The sequence below is a fragment of the Dromiciops gliroides genome, chromosome 3, assembly GCF_019393635.1.
Source record: "Dromiciops gliroides isolate mDroGli1 chromosome 3, mDroGli1.pri, whole genome shotgun sequence".
NCBI lineage: Eukaryota > Metazoa > Chordata > Mammalia > Microbiotheria > Microbiotheriidae > Dromiciops > Dromiciops gliroides.
Genome location: NC_057863.1, coordinates 320,724,273 through 320,744,608, shown reverse-complemented (window position 1 = coordinate 320,744,608; position 20,336 = coordinate 320,724,273). Strand labels below are relative to the sequence as shown.

At 38.0% G+C, this 20,336-nt stretch overlaps 1 protein-coding gene across 1 annotated transcript in view; it reads right to left on the bottom strand.

Moving 5' to 3' along the window:
- The window catches only part of TMPRSS7 (transmembrane serine protease 7), a 101,512-nt gene that overhangs the window by 57,249 nt on the left and 23,927 nt on the right, over positions 1-20,336 (bottom strand). The window contains 6 exon segments of the mRNA XM_043997077.1: positions 3,718-3,830; positions 5,830-5,960; positions 10,531-10,759; positions 12,199-12,237; positions 12,927-13,114; positions 14,711-14,778. Of these exon segments, the coding sequence (XP_043853012.1) occupies positions 3,718-3,830; positions 5,830-5,960; positions 10,531-10,759; positions 12,199-12,237; positions 12,927-13,114; positions 14,711-14,778 (768 nt within the window).

Sequence of the window (20,336 nt, the reverse complement as noted above, 5' to 3'; positions counted from 1 at the left end):
AATGGAAAATGTGTGTGTATGTGTATATGTATATATATATATGTGTATACATACATACATACATACATACATTCACATCCAAAAGACTCCTTGTAACCATAGGTATCCCTCAGGGTTCTGACCCGGGTCCTTTTCTCTTTTCCCCCTGTACTACATCTCTTTGTGATCTCATCAGCTCCCATGGATTTAAATACCCTCTCTATGCTGATAATTCTCAAATCTACCAATCCGGCCCCAATCTCTCTGGTGACCTCCAATCTCACACCTTCAATTGTCTTTTAGATACCTCAAATTGGATGTCAAGTAGACACCTTAAAGTCAATATGCCTAAAACTGAACTCATTCTCTCCCCTAAACCCTCCCCCCACCTCATACCTTCCCTATTATTATAGGGGGCAATACCATTCTTCCTGTCCCCCAGGCTCACAACCCGGGAGTCATCCTAGGGTCCTCACCATCTCTCACCTCCTCATATACAATATTTTGCCAAGGCCTATGGATGTCACCTTTGTAACATCTCTTGAATATTCCCCTCTTCTTTCTTCTCACACTTTCACCACCCTGGTGTAAGCCCTCATTGACACACACCTGAATTATTCCAATAGCCTGATGGTGGGTCTACCTGCCTTGAGTCTCTCCCCACTCCAATCCATCCTCTTCTATTCATCTACTAAAGTGATTTTCCTAAGCAGGTCCAATCATGCCACCTCCTTACTCAATAATATCCAGTTGCCACACCCTGTTGCCTCCAGGAGCAAATACGACATGCTCTATTTGGCATTCAAAGACCCCTCCCACCTTTCTGGTCTTCTTATATTTTACTCCCCAACATGTCCTCTTGAATACAGCAACACTGGCTTCCTGGCTGCTCCACAAACAAGACATCCCATTTTTTGCATTTTCTCTGGCTCTTCCATGTTTGGGGTAGAGTGCTACTGACTACTGACCTCCCTGCCATTCTTTGAGTTGTAATTAAAATCCCAGGGGCCATCTCTAGTTGCCCTGATGAATATCTTCCCACTGGACCTAGACAGCTCCAGAGGAGAGAGTGAGGCTGGCAACTTTACACAGCCCTCCCTCACTTAAATCCAATTCAGTGCAAGTCATGACATCACCTCCCCATGTCATGATTCTCTCTGAGAAAGAAGGACAAACAACAACATCTAAAATTCTACCTTCTACAGGAAGCCTTCCCCAATTCTTCTTACCTCCATTGCTTTCCCTCTTTTTATTATTTCCTATTTGTTCTATGTATAGCTTGCTTTGTGTATAGGTTTGTATGTTATCTCCCCCATAAGCTTATAAGCTCCTTGAGGGCAGGGACCATCTTTTGCTTCTTTTTGTATCCCTTGTGCTTATCACAGTTCCTGGCACATAGTATTGCCAATAAATTAATGTTTCTTAGTTGATTAAGAAATTATATTAAGAATTAAATTATTTAAATTAAAATCAAATAAATTAACTATAATATGTTATATTTTATTTTTATATTATAATTATAATTTTAAACATGAAAATTAAATTAATACATGTTTATTGATTGATCCATTAAAGCATAGTCATTCAAAAGATCACTCACTGAATAATTATTTTGCTTGCTACCACTGGAAAGGGGGCAAAATTATTATCCTAAGTGAAAATATATCACAGACTTTTATTAACTTTAGCATCTCCTCTTGCTCTATTTTCCCTGAAGGCTGACAAGCAAGCTCCCTACTTATATTTCCTTTTACAAAGCTTTCTATGATCTCTTTAGGTCTGTTCTTTAAAACTATGCTCTGATAATATTAGACTCTAATTGAATGATCTCTGCCTAAAGCAGGCTGAGCCAGCCCTAGGTCATTAAATCTGCAGAGGAGCTATGGTCCTTTGTGTCTAATGAGTCACAGGATCACAGGGCTTAGACCATCTTATCCAAATTCCATTATTGTACAGATGAGGAAAATGAAGGCCAGAAAAAAAGTCTTATTCAAGGTCACAGAGTCTCCTGAACCACAGAGGAAAAACACAAAGCTCTTGATGGGAAAGGTATTAGGGAAAATGAAAGTAAATTAGTCAAGTAAAAGGAACAAAAATCATTCTCTTTAGATGTACTATGTAGCCCTAATTTTTCTTTCTTCAGCCTCCTCCCAAGCTTTATGGAAGGGAAAGGAATAACTCTGAAAGCAAGGAAAGTAATAAACTAAGAAAGAAGGCCTTTGTAAGAGACAAGATCCCAAGTCCTTTCTCATTAACAAAGGAGACCTTCCCTCCTTATCTCTCCTTCCTGGTTTGCCTAACTTCAAGTCCCAGCTAAATTACCACCTTAATTCTAGTGCTTTCCCTCTGTTGATTATTTCCAATTTATCCTGTATGTAGCTTGTTTGTAGTGTTATTTGCATGCCGTCTCTCCCATTGGATTGCTAGCTCCCTGAAAGCAGGAGCTATCTTGCTTTTCTTTAAATCCCTAGCACTTTAGAATAGTGATTAGGACATAGCAGGTATTTGTTGGGGCATCTAGGTAGAGCAGTGAATGTCATGAAGTCATGAAGACTCCTCTTCCTGATTTCAAATTTGACCCTGGGCAAGTCCCTTAACCCTGTTTGAATGTTTCCTAATCAGTAAAATGAGCTAGAGAAGGAAATGGCAAACCACTCCAGTATCTTTGCCAAGAAAACCCCAAATGGGGTCATGAAGAGTCGGACACAACTGAACAACAACAAACAACAGTTATTTGACAAATATTGACTAAGTGAAATGAGTAGGATAGGTTCAATTAATTCTTGAGACCATGAAAAGAAAGGAGGCAAAAAGGTAAGATTCATTACTCTTAGAGTTGAATAAGATAGATGGCACAGTGGATAAAGCCCTCAGTTTGAAGATGGGAAGACCTAAATTCAAATCCAGCCTCAGACTGAGCAAATGACATGATCTCTTGAGCCTGAGTTTCCTCATCCTTAAAATGAGAGATTATTGGACTCAATGACCTCTAAGACCCTTCAAACTCCAAATCTAGGCTCCTATGATTGTATTTATATCAAGTTCTTTGCATTACAGTATACTTTTTTTTTGGTGGGGCAATGAGGGTTAAGTGACTTGCCCAGGGTCACACAGCTAGTGTCAAGTGTCTGAGGCTGGATTTGAACTCAGGTCCTCCTGAATCCAAGGCCAGTGCTTTATCCACTGTGCCACTTAGCTGCCCCCTACAGTATACTTTCAATCTATAATAGTAGGATGCTTTCTCCACAACATATATAGGTAGGTATTATGTTATTATGCATATCTTATAGATTAGGAAATTGAGTCCCAGAAATGGTAAGGTTTGTGCAAACTATGGCCCACAGACAAAAGGCCGGTCTTTGTATGCAATGTCCTCCACCCAGATAAGAATCCTTTTTACATTTTAAAACAGTTTTCTTGCATTTTAAAATGTAAAAATTATTTTCGGTTCACTGGGCATTACCAAATAGGTATCTATTTGGATGGGATTTGGTCCCCTGCAGTTGTTCACTTGGCTCTAACAGAGAGTGTTGATTTTCCTTCTGTACTTTTCAAGATATTACTACTAATATTGTATGACACCTCAAACATTGAATGAAACAATAAGAGTAGGTAAAATAACTTGTATTTAGAAATCTAGAAATGGCTGGTTCTCCATTATCAGTTGACTGATAATTAATTGCAGGATTTTGGTTGTTGTCATTCCTTAGAAATAAAGAAAAGTCAAGATACCTGTACCTGAAATTTCCATGTGCACTTGCATTTTGGAGGATAGTAACTTGGGTAATATGGACTTGAAATTTTCCCCTCAAACCCAATGTTCTCCTTGGCTAATATTGTGCTCCCACACTCTGTCAAAACAAAACAAAACCAAACAACAACAAAGCACAGAAATTAGAATTTTTCTTTCTTTCTTTTTCTTTTCTTATTTTTTTTTGTGGGGCAATAACCATTAAGTGACTTGCCCAGGGTCACACAGCTAGTAAGTGTCAAGTGTCTGAGGCTGGATTTGAATTCAGGTCTTGCTGAATCCAGGGCTGGTGCTTTATCCACTTTGCCACCTAGCTGCCCCCAGAAATTAGAATTTTTTCATGAAGATAAAACACAAAAATATTTTTAAGCCCAAAGCATTTATCATAGCACACACTGAATTTAACCAGTTTAGGCTTGAATTCTAATTTTGCTTTTAAAAGCAAGGGTATGGTATCTAAAGGACACAGCATTTCGAACTTGCAGCACAAATACTGGTTTCTCACAGAACCTGAGAGGTGGAAGGAGCCTTAGAGATCATCTATTCTACTATCCTTGATTTTATTGTTATTTAGTCATTTTCAGTCATGTCTGACTCTCCATGACCCCTTTTGGGGTTTTGGCAAAGATACTGGAGTAGTTTGCCATTACTTCTCCATCTCATTGTACAGAGGAGGAAACTGAGGCAAACAGCATGAAGTGAATTGCCCAGGGTCAGACAGTGAGTATCTGAGGATAGATCTGAACTTAGGAAGATGAGTTTTCCTAATTCCACAGTGGGAGTTAAGAAGACTCACTATACCTGTCTGTCTGTCTGTCTATCTACTATCTATCTATCTATCTATCTATCTATCTATCTATCTATCTATCTATCTATCTATCTATCTATCTATCCACCTACCTACCCATCTACCTATCCATCTATCTATCTATCCATCCATCCATCCATGCATCCATGCATCCATCCATCTATCTATCTATCCATCTATCTCCACACATATCCACATACATGTATTATGTCTGTGTGTGTATCTCCAGGATATACAGACTCATTCTGGTCAAATAAAACTATTGAAATGCCCCTGTTTTTATTACAGTCATTGTCCTTATACATAATAGGAAAAAATCCTCTGAATCAACATTTTATATTCATGATCTTAGTGAGAAAATGAGCCTAGTTCATTGAAGTAGGTCAGAACAAGAGTGAGCCATTTAGACTTTCTAGAGTCACTCCATCTCCTACCTGCCCCAGGAGGATTATATAAATTTTTCTGTGCATTTTACACAGAGCACTTTAGAAATATGGTTAAAGTGATTGTGATTATCCAAAGTATAAAGAATTAAAAATTGGTCTCTACAAAAATTAAACAATGCTTTTTTATACCTGATTATATAAAACCTTCTGTAGATTGGATTGATTGGGGAAAAAAAACCACATATTGATTGGTTGTGAGTAAGAATTCAGAAATGTTGGACGATCATCTTTATAGTTGTTTGTAGTATTGTAGACAAAAGGACATTAAAAAAAAAGGCACATTCCCTTCCCCTTCCCCGCCCCCCCCACATTAGCATAGTTATTATCCTAAGAGCTTCATTTGGATACAGAGATTGTGTTTTTGATGAGATAGGTGAGAACACACCTTTTTCTAATGCAAGTGGGCACTTCCTTTTGGGGGTGGGGCACTTTCTCTGCAACTTAGAAAGATGCCTAGACAAGGGCTTCTTATAATTTTTCCATTCAAGACCCCTTTTCACCCAAGAAATTTTTCCATGACACTGAGCATATAGGTATATAAAATAGGTATACATAACCTTTTCCCATGGTCAAATTTTTCATTACCCCATAGAGGGTCCTGACCCACAGTTTAAGTAGCTTTGGCCTAGAGCACTGAGAAGTTAAATGGCTTGCCCAGAGTCACACAGCCAGTATGTATCAGAGGCAGAACTTGAATCCAGGTCTTTGTAGTTTCAGGGCAAACTTTCTATCCAACACACCCAGATGCCTCTTTTATAGGTATGTATGCATACATTTGCATTTTTGTGCACACACACATATACATATATGTGATTCACATTTTTAAACATTTGAAAGAGACTTACTTTCTTCTGGAATGACCTCAAAATATCCCCGAATTCCTGACAACCTCCGAACACGTGGTGATTTAAAGGTCACCAACATGAGATTGTTTGTTGAAACAAATGACATTAATGATCTTGTAGGTTCACAAATCCTGAAACCAGATACAGAGTAAAGACATGAATAACAGAGTATTGAATGAATAGGAGTTCAAAAACCAATCTCTCATGGTACAGCTGTCCCAAAGGTCTCAGTGCAGTTTTAAATTACTAATCTCAAAACCATACAGTTACTTCAGTAATGTCTGACTCTTTGTAACTCCATTTGGGGGATACTAGAGTGGTTTGTCATTTCCTTCTGCAGCTCATTTTACAGATGAGCAAACTGAGACAAATAATGACTTGCCCAGGGTCACACAGTAAGTATCTGAGCCTAGATTTGAACTCAAGAAGAGGAGTCTTCCTGATTCCAAGCCCAGTGCTCTATCCACTGTACCCTATGTAGCTGCCCCAGTTCAAAACTTTTAAGATGCCCTGTATAAATTCTGTCATCTTCAAAATGGATTTAATGGTACCTGTCCTGCTTGTCTCATAGGGTTGTTGTGAAAATAAAATAAGACTTAAGTTTGGGGGATAAGAATTCATTATTTGGTAAAAAAATTGTTGGGAAAGCTGGAAAGCAGTCTGGAAGAAATTGGGCACAGACCAGTAACTTATACCATTTATGGAAAAAGGTTAAAATGGAAACATGACCAAGATATAAAGGGAGATATTACAAGAAAAATTTTGAAGAACATAGAACATATTACCTATCAGACTTATGGATTGGTGAACAATTTATGAATAAACAAGATAGAGAGCAGTGTGATGTGTAAAATGGATAATTTCAGTTACATTCAATTTAAAAGGTTTCATATAAATAAAACCAATATAGTCAAGATCAGAAGGAAAGCAGAAAATTGGGGGAACATTTTTACAGACAGCTTCTCAGATAAAGTTTTCCTATCTCAAATATATAAAGAATTTCATCAAATCTATAAGAGTATGAGTCATTTCCCCATTTATAAATGGTCAAAGGCTATAAACAGGCAATTTTCCAATGAAGAAATCAAAAAAATTTATAGTCATATAAAAATGCTCTAAATCATTATTGATTAGAGAAATACAAATTAAAACAACCTTGAGAGATCATTTTATATCTATCAGACTGGCTAAAATGATAGAAGGGGAAATTGACAAATGTTGTAGAGGATGTGGAAAAATTGGGACACATTCACGTTAGTGGAACTGTGAACTAATCCAACTATTTTGGAGAGCAATCTGTAATTACATCCAAAGAGTTATTAAACTGCCTATACCCTTTTTTTTCCTTTTCTTTCTTTATTTTTAAGTGAGACAATTGGGGTTAAGTGACTTGCCCAGGGTCACACAGATAGTAAGGATTGTCAAGTGTCTGAGGCCAGATTTGAACTCAGGTCCTCCTGAATCCAGGGCCAGTGCTCTATCCACTGTACCACCTAGCTGCCCCCCTGCCTATACCCTTTGACCCAGCAATACCACTATTAAGTCTGTTTCCAAAGATAACTAGGGAAAAATAAAAATAACCTATCTGTTCTAAAATGTTTATAGCAGCTCTCTTTGTGGTGGCAAAGAACTAGAAATTGCAGGGATGCCTGTCAATTGGGGAATGGCTGAATAATTTGTGGGAGTTGATTGTGATGGAATACTACAGTGCTCTAAGAAATTATGAGGTTAATTATCTTAGAAAAACATGCATAGACTTGCATGAAATAATCAAGAATGAAATGAATAGAACCAAAAGAACATTATATTCAGTAACAGAAATATTGTTTTAATGACAGCTCTAAGTGACTAAATCATTTTGACAATTATAAATACTTGAATTCACTACAAAGGGCCTATGAAGGAAGATGCTATTTGTATCTAGACAAAGAACCAATAAATAAAGTATGTATAGAATGGTTTTACATATACACATACATGCACACACACATATTTTTGTCTAATGCTAGCCATCGGGGGAGAGGGGGAAGAAAGCTACATGAAATTTAATTATATATATATATATATATTTAGTGAGGCAATTGGGGTTAAGTGACTTGCCCAGGGTCACACAGCTAGTAAGTGTTAAGTGTCTGAGGCCAGATTTGAACTCAGGTCCTCCTGACTCCAGGGCCAGTGCTCTATCCACTGTGCCACCTAGCTGCCCCAATTATATATTTAAAATGAATAGCAAGTTGTACATAATAGATTTGCGGTTTCATGTGCAATCACCTTTTTTTTTTTTTTCTATTCTACCACGTTATGGAAATGCTGGTTTCATTTCTTGAGTTAAGAATTTTTTTTAAAAAAAGAGAAAATCAAATACGATAGTTCTTGGCAAATTGTAAGATGCTCTCTATATATAATGAATAAAAATTATCATTATTTATATTTCATTATTATTGCTAGAGTAATGGATTGAATTTGTGTTAATATAGAATATTGTTACCCTAAATGATGTCTTCTAACAATAAGCATATCAAATTATTTTAACAAAACAAGTACCTTTATTTTTGCATGTGGCCATTAAATCATTATCACTTCTATTACCATTCTAACTGAAAATTTTTTCTACTTTTGACTTGTTTTTGCTCCTGAATTCAGCCATGCAGTAACTAATGCCAGAGATAAAGAATGAATTGTTGCTTATGTATTCACTCAGAAATTGATATCATCTATCAGGTAGGTTATATGAAAAACGAGTACAACATTGAATGGATGTTGAATTGGATAGTCTCTAAAATCCTATGACTCCATATATATGACACAATACTACAGTTATATTTAATTTTTCAAAACCTGTCAAAACAATTTCTAGTTAACTTGTGTGTGTGTGTGTGGTGAGACAATTGGGGTTAAGTGACTTGCCCAGGGTCACACAGCTCATAATTGCCAAGTGTCTGAGGCCGGATTTGAACTCAGGTCCTCCTGAATCCAAGGCCAGTGCTTTATCCACTGTGCCACCTAGCTGTCCCTCTAGTTAACTTCGGGTTCATTATTTCTGCCTTCATTTTGCCAACTCAACAGGGTTTTTTCATAGCCTTCTTCCTCAGATGTCCTCAAATTGATCTGGACACCTAGTGTCCCTCTAAACCAGATCTAACCTTTCCAGTCCTACCCTCTTCTAGCCACACATTCCTACAGACATAGGTTAATAAGACCTCAGAACGTTGGGGAGGTTCCTTCTAGGTCACTGTGTAACACTGTAATTTTTCTATAACTGGACCATAAAGTGTCCCTATAAAGTCACCTATCCATTGAGCATTCCTTGGAATTGTACTCTACTGTATGGCTTTTTGACTGATATCTAATATTGTCATATTAGAATCAGATTATTATATTAATCAATTCATTATGAGGATACTTTGTGATATAGGAGAAACTTTACCTAGATTTAGATAAAAGCAAACATTAGACAAGAAAACTATTGGATTTCTCTGTATCCCTACACTTAACACAATGCCTGGCACAAAGTAATCCCTTAACAAATGCTTGTTTGGGGGCAGCTAGTTGGTGCAGTGGATAAAGCATGGGCCCTGAATTCAGGAGGGTCTGAGTTCAAATCTGGCCTCAGACACTTGACACTTACTAGCTGTGTGACCTTGGGCAAGTCACTTAACCTCATTGTCCCTCCCCCAAATAATGCTTCTTCATCTGACTTGAATTGATTTTAGATATGGCAAATTGTAGTCTAGTTCTTGGACATATCCTACGAGCACTGCCAGTAAAAACTGGCATTGCCTCTGACTGGTGCCTTCTAATGGCATTAATGAATGAATCATAGTGGATAGAATATTAGAATTTGAGCCAGGAAGACCTGGATTCATATTCTGCCATTGGTACTTATTAGTGGTATGACACTGGGCTGGCCATTTTGTCACTACCTTAGTTTTCTCATCTGTCCAATGGGAGCAATAATACCTATTGTATTACCTCATAAGACTATTGTGGGCATCAAATGCGAAAATGTACTAAAGCACTTTATAATTTTTCAGACACCATATAAACGTCAGAAAGGCAACTTTGTATAGTGGCTAAAGGATGGGCTAAGGAGTTAGAAGGCTAGGTTCAAATTTTGCTACTAGCACATACTAGTTGTGTGACACTGAGCAAGTCATTTAATCTATCTGAGCCTCAGTTTTCTGATCTGTAAATTGAGTCAACAATACCTGTTACACTACTTCACAGGGCAGTTGTAAGCATCAAATTTGATAATATATGCAAAGCATGTTGCAAATTTCAAAGCATTGTATACATGACAGAGAGGTATTTGCATAGTGGCTAAAGGAATGGCCTTGGAGTCAGAAGACTTGAATTCAAATCCCACCTCTGATATATATTGCTTGTGTGACCCTAGGCATGTCAATTAACATTTCAAATGCTAATTGCCTCTAAGATTTAGTGACAGAGAAGGTGCCAATCTACATTGGCAGAGGAAGTTTATTCACCTGAAATGTCCTTATACCACTAAAATCAAAGCTCTGGATATAAATATCAGTTATAATAATACTGATGCCAGAATAAGTCTTATCCTTTCATATAGAAAGATGTCCCTCTCCCCCCAAAAATTCAAATCCCAAGAGAATTAGTGATTGATAAAGCAAAGAGCATCACATGAAAACATCTGTCAAAGGAACAACCGTGCCTCTAAACTGTCCATACCGGTATAAAGTTGTACTCTTGATAGGCATGAGGGAGTCATAAATGGTCAGGGAGTCAGTGATGCAGTTGTCAGCTTCAATTTGTAAGGACACAACAGAGAGACGAATGAGATAGCCAACTGAGGCAATCAGTTTGAAGTGGCACATCAGGTGTCCTGAGGTAGCAGAAATCTCCAGGGGAAAGAGCTGAAAAGGATGATCTGCATATAAGTCCTGAGCACAGCCTTTATCTGTGAAGACAGGACAGTTTACTTGAACACTAAAAAGTGAATTTTCTGGTGACCTGTGAATAGCAAAAGGGATTATTATTTTTTTAATCATAAAAGTATGTTATTATTTTCTAGCTACATGTAAAGATAGTTTTCAACATTTGTTTTTATAAGATTTCTAGTTTCATTTTTTTTCTCCCTCCCTCTAATCCCTCCCCCTCCCCAAGACAGCAAACAATCTGATATAGGTTATATATGTATAATAACATTAAACATATTTCTGCATTATTCATGCTGTGAAAGAAGAATTAGAACAAAAGGGGAAAACCTCAAAAAGGAAAAACAACAAAAAATTTGAAATAGTATGGTTCAATCTGCATCTAGATGCCACAGTTCTTTCTTTCTGGATTTGGAAAGCATTTTCCACCACAAGTATTTTGGCATTGTCTTGGATCATTGTATTGCTGAGAAGAGCTACATCTATCACAGTCGATCATCACACAATGTTGCTGTTACTGTGTACAATGTTCTCCTGGTTCTGCTCACTTCCCTCAACATTAGTCCATTTAAGTCTTTTCAGGTTTTTCTGAAATCTGCTTGCTCATCATTTCTTATAGCACAATAGTATTCCATTGCATTCATATACCACAACTTGTTCAGCCATTCCCCAATTGATGGACATCCCCATAATTTCCAATTCCTTGCCACCACAAAAAGAGCAGCTATAAATATTTTTGTACATGTGGGTCCTTCTCCCTTTTTTATGATCTCTTTGAGAAAAAGACCTAATAATGGTATTTCTTGGTCAAAGGGTTTGCACAGCTTTATAGTCCTTTGGGCATAGTTCCAAATTGCTCTCCAGAATGGTTGGATCAGTTCACAGCTCCACCAACAAAGCATTAGTATTCCAATTTTTCCACAGCTTCTCCAACATTTATTATTTTCCTTTTTTGTCGCATTAGCCAATCTGATAGGTATCAGGTGGTACCTCAGAGTTGTTTTAATTTGCATTTCTATAATCAATAGTAATTTAGAGCATTTTTTCATATGGGAATAGATAGCTTTGATTTCTTCATCAGAAAACTGCCTGTTCATATCCTTTGAGCATTTCTCAATTGGGGAATGACTTGGATTCTTATAAATTTGATTTAATTCCCAATATATTTTAGAAATGAGGCCTTTATCAGAAGTACTGGCTATAAAAATTGTTTCCCAACTTTCTGCCTCCCTCCTAATTTTGGATGCATTGCTTCTGTTCATACAAAACCTTTTTAATTTAATGTAATCAAAATCATTCTTATTGCATTTCATAATATTCTCTATCTCTTGTTTGTTTATAAACTGTTCTCCTTTCCATAAATCTGAGAGGTAAACTATTCAAAAGGTATTATTATTCAAGGAAGGAAAAGATGTAGCAAAAAAAGAGAGTGAGTTGGGAAATCAAGTATGAAACCATTTACCTATTCCAATAGTTGAAGAGTAGTCAGACCTGAGTCCAGCTGCACCAAGAAAACAAACAGAAAACAGTCCTTTAGAGTCAGCATTTCCATTCACATTGATTTAACCAAGGAAAAAGCTTTCTAGTCCTTTTTTTAAAAAAAAAATAAAGAAGTACCAAGAAATATAATAATCAAGGGTAATGCAGTAACCAATGCCATCCTGTATAAATGCCTATGGATTAAGTTTAAGAGCTTTCCACTGTAGGTTTTAGTCCCCAGATCATTAAGAAATGGAGTGTGCAAATTTCTATAGAAACTAAACCAGACTCTTGAAGGAGTTTGTAATCTGAGATACTATTGGTTGTCAAATTGATAATGGTAGCCGGTGTGTGTGGTGGTAGGGAACAGGGAGACTTTGTAGTACTAGATAGAGGTTAGAGGTTGTTTTGATTTTTCTCCAGGATCCTCAGATTGTCCTCTAAAGAGAATGGCCTGAGAAAACATGGAGCCATAATGAATACAGGAAGAAGAAAAACACCCTTCAGTAGATTAGATGTTGACCTGAGATTTACATATTTTCAGTCTTTTCCAGTCAATGCTGTCCAAACACTATATGCATTTAGGCCAGTTGCTTCACTATTAGTCTATACCCCATTGTTCTTATCTGACCCTTCTTTATTGAAAGCAGGGAACATTAAGTTAATTAAGATGTTGCTATAACCAAGAGAAAAGCTTAAAGGAGAACATACCATTTAGTACCACAGAATCCATGTCAACAGCCAAGCCCTGCAAGCTTCCCACAGAGGTCCGGTTCACAATGCTTGTTTGAATGGAATCCTTCAAGATGGCTGCTACACATTCTTCACAGAAGACCTTGGCATGGGGCACCACAAACACAAGCCAGAAGTGGACAAGGAGGCCACCCTCATTGTTATTGCTGAAGCAAAGAAATACACATGTTCAGAGAGATCCCTCTGGGACAGTACTTCAGAGGGAAGTTGGGGCATACACCAGTAGTCTCCAGATATAAATATTGGAATTCTCTTAAATAGTACTGGCTTTCCAAAAGGAGATCAGAAAACAAGGAAAGATTCCTGTTTTGTGCATCATGTCCTCTGTGTGTGGAAGGGGAGGTGGGGAGAGGACACTATGGTATTTTCACAGATGGTGACCATGTTAATAGCCAGGTGAGTAAGATCATAGCAGCTGGAAGAGACCTTAGAAGCCACTGAATCCAATCACCTCATTTGACAGTTGAGGAAAATGAGGCTAAAAAGAGGTGAATTGTCTAGGGTCACACAGTTATTAAGTGTCTAAGGCAAGTTTTAAATTCAGGTCTCCCTGACTCCAAGTCCAACACTCAATAAACATTTATTAAGCACCTACTATATTCAGGAAACCATGTTAGGAAAAGGGAAGTAGAAAGAAAAAAGTGAAATAATCTCTTCCCTCAAAGAGCCAACATTCTCTGAGGGGAAATGTGACATATACTTAACTAAATGAAAACAATGTCTATATGTAGAGGGAGCTAACAACTATCAGGGGGTGGCTATTAGGAAAACTTCATACTATATGTGGCAACTGAAGGAAGTTAGGGATACTAGAGGGCAGCTAGGTGGTACAGTGGAGAGAGTGCAAGGCCTGAAGTCAAGTAGACTCATCTTCTTGAGTTCAAATCCAGCCTCAGACATTTACTAGTTGTGTGACCCTGGGCAAGTCACTTCTTAATTCTGTTTGCCTCAGTTTCCGCATCTGTGAAATGAGTGGGAGAAGGAAATGGCAAACCACTCTAGTATTCTTGCCAAGAAAATCCCAAATGGGATCACAAAGAGTTGGACATGACTGAAAAAGGACTAAACAACAACAAGAGCAATATTACAAAGTGGTACTGATGAGGCTGTTCATTCTAGACATGAGGTATCATTTGTGTAAGGGCATGGAGAAGGGAAGTGGAATACCACATATGGGATACAACTAAGAGAACAGTTTGATAAAAACTGAGTTTATGAAGGTAAATAATATGAAATAAAATTGGAAAGATAAATAGGGATTGAAATCAGTTAATGGAGAGGAAAGGAGTGGTGGATAGCCAGACTTTGGGTAGGGAAGGTTACTGGCTACTCTAGATGCATGCTGAAACAAATTTACTTCAAGTATACTGACACTGGGCAGCTAAATGGCACCTATGTGGATAGAGAAATAACCCTAATGTCAAGAGGACCTGAGTTCAAATACAGCCTCAGACATTGGCTGTGTGACCTTGGGCAAGTCACTTAACCTGGTTTGCTTTGGTTTCCTCATTTGTAAAATGGACTGGAGAAAGAAACAACAAACTACTCTCTTCGACAAGAAAATCCCAGATGGTGTCACAGAGTCATATACAACTGAAATGACTCAACGACATACCAACATCAGTTCATAATGCAACCTCACAATTCACAAAGGTTTATGGCACATAGGTTACTTAGACAAGCCTGAGTCACACTAAGACAGACAGAGAATGATGTGAATTATGACCAGTTTAAAATGTTACCTGACATCTGCAACCACAGACTTCTTGTAAAATTTGGAGAAGGCAGATGTTGTGTACACTAGGTTCATCTGAAAAAGAAAAGTCATGATGACAGATTAGGGGGCATTATGTTTGATTGTGCTTGATAAGCACAGTCTTTTAAGTTTGGTTATCAGTAGGAAAATGGTTTAACAAGTGTTCACTCTGATCTAGATTTTGTATGTTCAGTCAAAAGGATTTTAACTGCTATCTTGCGATAAGATAAAATTCTACAAATTGTTTAACAAATGCACTAGAATCTCTTTTCATTCATTCATTCATTTGTTTTTTAGTAAGTCAATAAATATCTATGGAACATGTAAGGTATGCATGCAGCTAGATTCAAGAGAAAAAGAGTTTATGCAACCTCTGGGAAAACCACTAGCATTTCCCTCCTCCTTCCATCTCTTTATATTTCACAGCTGGTGGGAAAACTAATGGGAAATATCTAAAACACACAGGTCCTTGGAGGAGGGCCATATGAAACCAACCATTTCTTTATAAAGGTCTTTAAATTACTCTGAGTCAAACAGCCTGCATCCTATAGCTTCTTGGCTCTCTTCATTGCCACTGATTAGTAGCAGTGTGTAGTAGAGGACAAACATAAGGTCTCTTCTCATATCTTAGTCGTGATTCAATTTCTCTACATGTGACATGGGGTACACTTGTGTAAATAGCCTCTTCCCAGGGCCACTCTATTTTCATAATGTTTCAAGGTCAGCAAGAGAATCAATCATTAAGGAGAGGTTCTCAGAAGAGTAGAAAGCCAAACAGAAGAAGAGGGATTATATAATAATGATTATATAATGTCCACTATGCAGGGCAGTTAGGTGATTCAGTGGATAAAGTCCCTGCCCTGGAGTCAGGAAAGCTCATCTTCCTGAATTCAAATCTGGCCTCAGACACTTACTAGCTATGTAACCCTGTTTGCCTCAGTTTCCTCATCTGTCAAATGAGCTGGAGAAAGAAATGGCAAAGCACTCCAGTATCTGTTAAGAAAACTGCAAAAAACTGAGAGTTGGAAAAAACTGAACAACAAAAAAGCCTGCCTGCTTCGTGTCAGGGACTGTGCTAAGTGCTTTTTTTTTTTTTGGTAAATTTTATCTCCTTTGAGATAAGTGCTATAATTGCTACCATTTTTACAGTTGAGGAAATTGAGGTAAAGATAGGTTAAGTGACTTGCTTAGGGTCACACAGCTACTAAGTGTCTGAGGTCAGATTTGAACTCAGGTTTTTCCAGACTCCAGACTCAGTGTTCTATCCACTGCAATACCAGCTGCTTCTAGGATGAGAATAAGTCAGTAGAAGAAAAACAGCGGCTATGTAGTACAGGCTTGTGTGCCATATTTCCAGGATTTAACTATTATTTATAGCTTCAGTGGCTTCCAACCTATCTCACTCTGAGATATTTGGAATACTGATATATTCCATAACAGCCCTGTGAGTCTCTTATGTCATCTTTCCCAGGAAGGTTCTAGCCAGGTGAGAGAGAGAGAGAGACAGAGACAGAGACAGAGACAGAGACAGAGACAGAGACAGAGACAGAGAGACAGAGAGAGGAATTTCCAGGATCAAGGAGGAAATTTTAAGATAGGAAAAAGCACCAGAGGTAGATGGACAAGAGACATCCTTAACAAAGGATAATGGGATCATACTTCTAGTGATAGGGACCTCAGAGACCAATCCCCTCATTTTACAGATGAAGAAACTGAGGCACAGGGAGACAAAGTGACCAAGGTCACACCAGTAGCAAGCCTTCAGAAGGACAGGAATCCAGCCCTTCTTACTCCAAACTCAGTGTTTTTTCCATGATACCATAATATCTCCATCCTCTTTACCCAATTATTGTATCTCAGGAAAATAACAAAGCTTTCTACAATGTTTCTCAGTTCCTATGCTGACACCCAGGAAAGAAGGCCTATAGCCCATTGGGCTGTGCTGTGCTGACACCTACAGGTATGCATAGAGGAGGTACTTTTACTTTGTGAATGCTAGGAGTCTTTTCAGCCAGTGCATTTTTCTGGTACTTGCTTCATATTTTATTTTAAATAAGTTTCTCTTCTTGTACAAGATGTGAGGTTGGTTAGTACAATTATTTGACATCAGACCACCCAATTCAAATGCTTGCTTTAACTTTACCTGTTTGATTTTGGGCAAGGCATTTAATGTCTCTGGTACTAAGTTTTCTCAGATGTAAAATGGAGAGATTCAGCTCAATGGCCTCTGAGGTACTTTGCAACTTTAGTATCTAGAGCACCAATAGCTTCAGTGACTTATTTAGGATTACACAGTTAATATTCATCAGAAGCAGGACCTGAAACCAAGTCATCCTGGCTTCTAGACCAGCTCTCTATCCACAACACCATGCTACCTCTCATTCTATTCAAACCTAAGATAAAATCAAGGTTGGCAATTTAGTGAGGTAACTAATTTTGTGTCATTGTATTCCTTAAAATCCTCGTGCAGATTGGGATATTAATAGTGCATATTTATATAATGCTTTAAAACTTGTGAATCTTTTTTCCTTATAGTAATCATCTAAGATGAATGGCTCAGATATCATTATTACTGTTTCACACATGGAAAAGTCTAAGTTTCAGAGGGGTTTGGAGACTTACCCAAAGTCATATGAACAATGGATGGCAGAACCAGGACTGAAATCCAATTCTTGTGACTTTGAAATCCTGTGATCCTTCAATTTTTCCCAGCTATAGATGTATTTTAATTAAGCTATGTATTTCTTTTTTTTTTTTTGTGGGGCAATGAGGGTTATGTGATTTGTCCAGGGTCACACAGCTAATAAGTGTCAAATGTCTGAGGTCGGTCCTCTTTTTCCACTGTGCCACCTAGCTGACCCCTCCCTTTTTAAAGCTATCTATTTCTTTTCTTTTCCTTTTTTTTTTTTTGCAGGGCAATAGGGGTTAAGTTACTTGCCCAGGGTCACCCAGCTAGTAAGTATCAAGTGTCTGAGGCTGGATTTGAACTCAGGTCCTCCTGAATCCAGGGCTGGTGCTTTATCCACTGTGCCACCTAGCTGCCCCCTAAGTTATCTATTTCAATAGGAATACAGAAGTATACAGAGGGGACTTCTAGCCCATTGGATGATGGCATCCAAAATAATCTTAACTAGCTAAAGTAATAGGCTAGATCAAATAAGATGAAATTTTAAAGGAAAAATGTGGAGTCCTTCCCTGGTTTAAAAAAAAAATCAGCTATAAAAGTGTAGATTGCAGAAGGCATAGCTGTATTAGCAGGTGATAACTATGTTATAGTTTCCTGACCATGCCATTCCCCTATTCAATAAACTACAGTGGCTTCCTATTACCTCAAGAAAAAGATAAAGTCCTCTGTTTGACTTTTATGCCTCTTCCTACTTTGGCCCCTTTCTACCTTTGTAGACTTCTTATACTTTACTCTCTTCTACATATTGCACAATCCATTAGCCCTGGACTCCTTGCTGATCCTCACACATGATACTCCATGTTCCAATTCAGTGCATATTCCCTAGATATCCCCTTAGCCTGAAATTCTCTGCTTCCTGGCTTTCATGGCTTGCTTCCAGTTTCAGCTGAAAACCCCCTTCTACTAAAAGCTATTTCTGGTTCTCCTTAATTACCTCCTATTACCTCCTTAGTACCTTCCCCTTCAGATTACTTCTAATTTATCCTCTGTATTTGTGTGTGTGTGTGTGTGTGTGTGTGTGTGTGTGTGAGGGGGGTGGCAATTGGGGTTAAGTGACTTGTCCAGGGTCACCCAGCTAGTAAATGTCAAGTGTCTGAGGCCAGATTTGAACTCAGGTCCTCCTGAATCCAGGGCTGGTGCTTTATCCACTGTGCCACCTAGCTGTCCAACTATATATCTTTTTACACATAATTTTTTGTATGTTGTCTCTCTGTGTTAGGTCATGAGCTCTCCGAGGGCAGGGAGCGCTTTTGTCTTTCTTTGTATCTGTAGCACTTAGCGTGCTGCCTGGTAGATAGTAGGAACTTTAAACATGCTTATTGATTTGATTGATGTGAACAATTGATGTGTAGGGGCCTACAAATGAGGCAAATATAGCGTGTAACATGGCAGGTAAATGTCATTTTAGGTTGAATGGTTAGCAGCATAGTCTTTGTAGAGGCCTTAAAAGCAGACTATCACAGAAATATTGTATTAAGTTCTGGGCACCACACTTTGGGAAGGACATTGACAAACTAGATCATGTCAGGGAAGGAGGATCAGATTGGTGGGAGAACTAGAGCACGTGCAAGATTCATTTGAAGGAACTGGGAATGTGTTACCAGAAGAGAAAATTCTGGGGGAGGGAGGAGAAAATTTGACAACTGTTTTCATGTATTTGAAATGGTGCCACATGGAAGATGGATCAGATTTGTCCTGCTTAGCCTCAAAGAACATACAGCATAAAATAGTGAAAAGGCTGTTGGGTTTGGATCCAAAAGGACAGGATTTGAATTGCAGTTCCACTACACTATAGCTTTGACCTTCAAGTCACTTAATCATTCTAAACCTGTTTACTCATCTGTGGAATGAGGGGCTGGATAGGATGATTTCTATTGCTTTCTTTACCTCTAAATCCATCATCCCATGTATTAGGAGCACTGGCTAGAAATGAAAGAAAAGCAGGTTTTGGGGGCAGCTAGGTGGTGCAGTGAATAAAGCACCGGAGCACCGGCCCTGGATTCAGGAGGACCTGAGTTCAAATCTGGTCTCAGACACTTGACACTTACTAGCTGTGTGACCCTGGGCAAGTCACTTAACCCTTATTGCCCTGCAAAAAATAAAAATAAAAGAGGCAAATTTTGACTCAAAATTTTGTTGGGAAAAGATTTCTAACAATTAGAGTCGTCTAAAAGCAGAATACACTGTCTAAAGATGTAGAGGATATCACTAGAAGATTTTCATTTGGAGACTGGATGATCATTTGTCAGGGATATTGTAAAATAGTTCCTTGTTCAGATATGTATTGTACTAAGAAGATCTCTGACATCCTTTCCAGTGTTGAGGTTCTGTGATTTTGTGACAAGTTAATGTGACATAGGACAGATCCACTAGGATATTTATAGCTATCTATTCTCACCACATGTGATAATAAAATTACCATATTTGGACAAAACTACCTCACCACTCAATGTACTTTGTAAATAAGTGCTATTGACATGTAAGATGAATTTAGGACCAATAGCTGGATCTGATCAAACACACAAAAAAGTATCCATTTGAGAAGTTACAAAGTCTTAAAATTGCTCAGGATCCATTTTTACCAATTTTCCATTTTAAATAGGAAGATTCCAAGAGAATGGAAAGGATCAAAGGTGTTACCTTTATTAAAAAATAAGTTGAGGAGGAAAATATTAACTTATAGATCTCCTTTATCATCTGTATAAAATTTTTGGAGTTAAAGATTATTTTGGAAACCAGTTTTCTTGACAGTACTGCTCTAAGGCTAGAAGTCATAGAACACTGCAATCTCAGAAAAATTAAAATTTTGATTGAGCCTAAAGGCAATGGAAAAATACATGGTGGGTGTAAATAGCTTGCAATATATTACCAATGATGAATTTGGGTGTCAGGAGTGACATGCTTTACCAGAAAAGGAGTGAGAGTG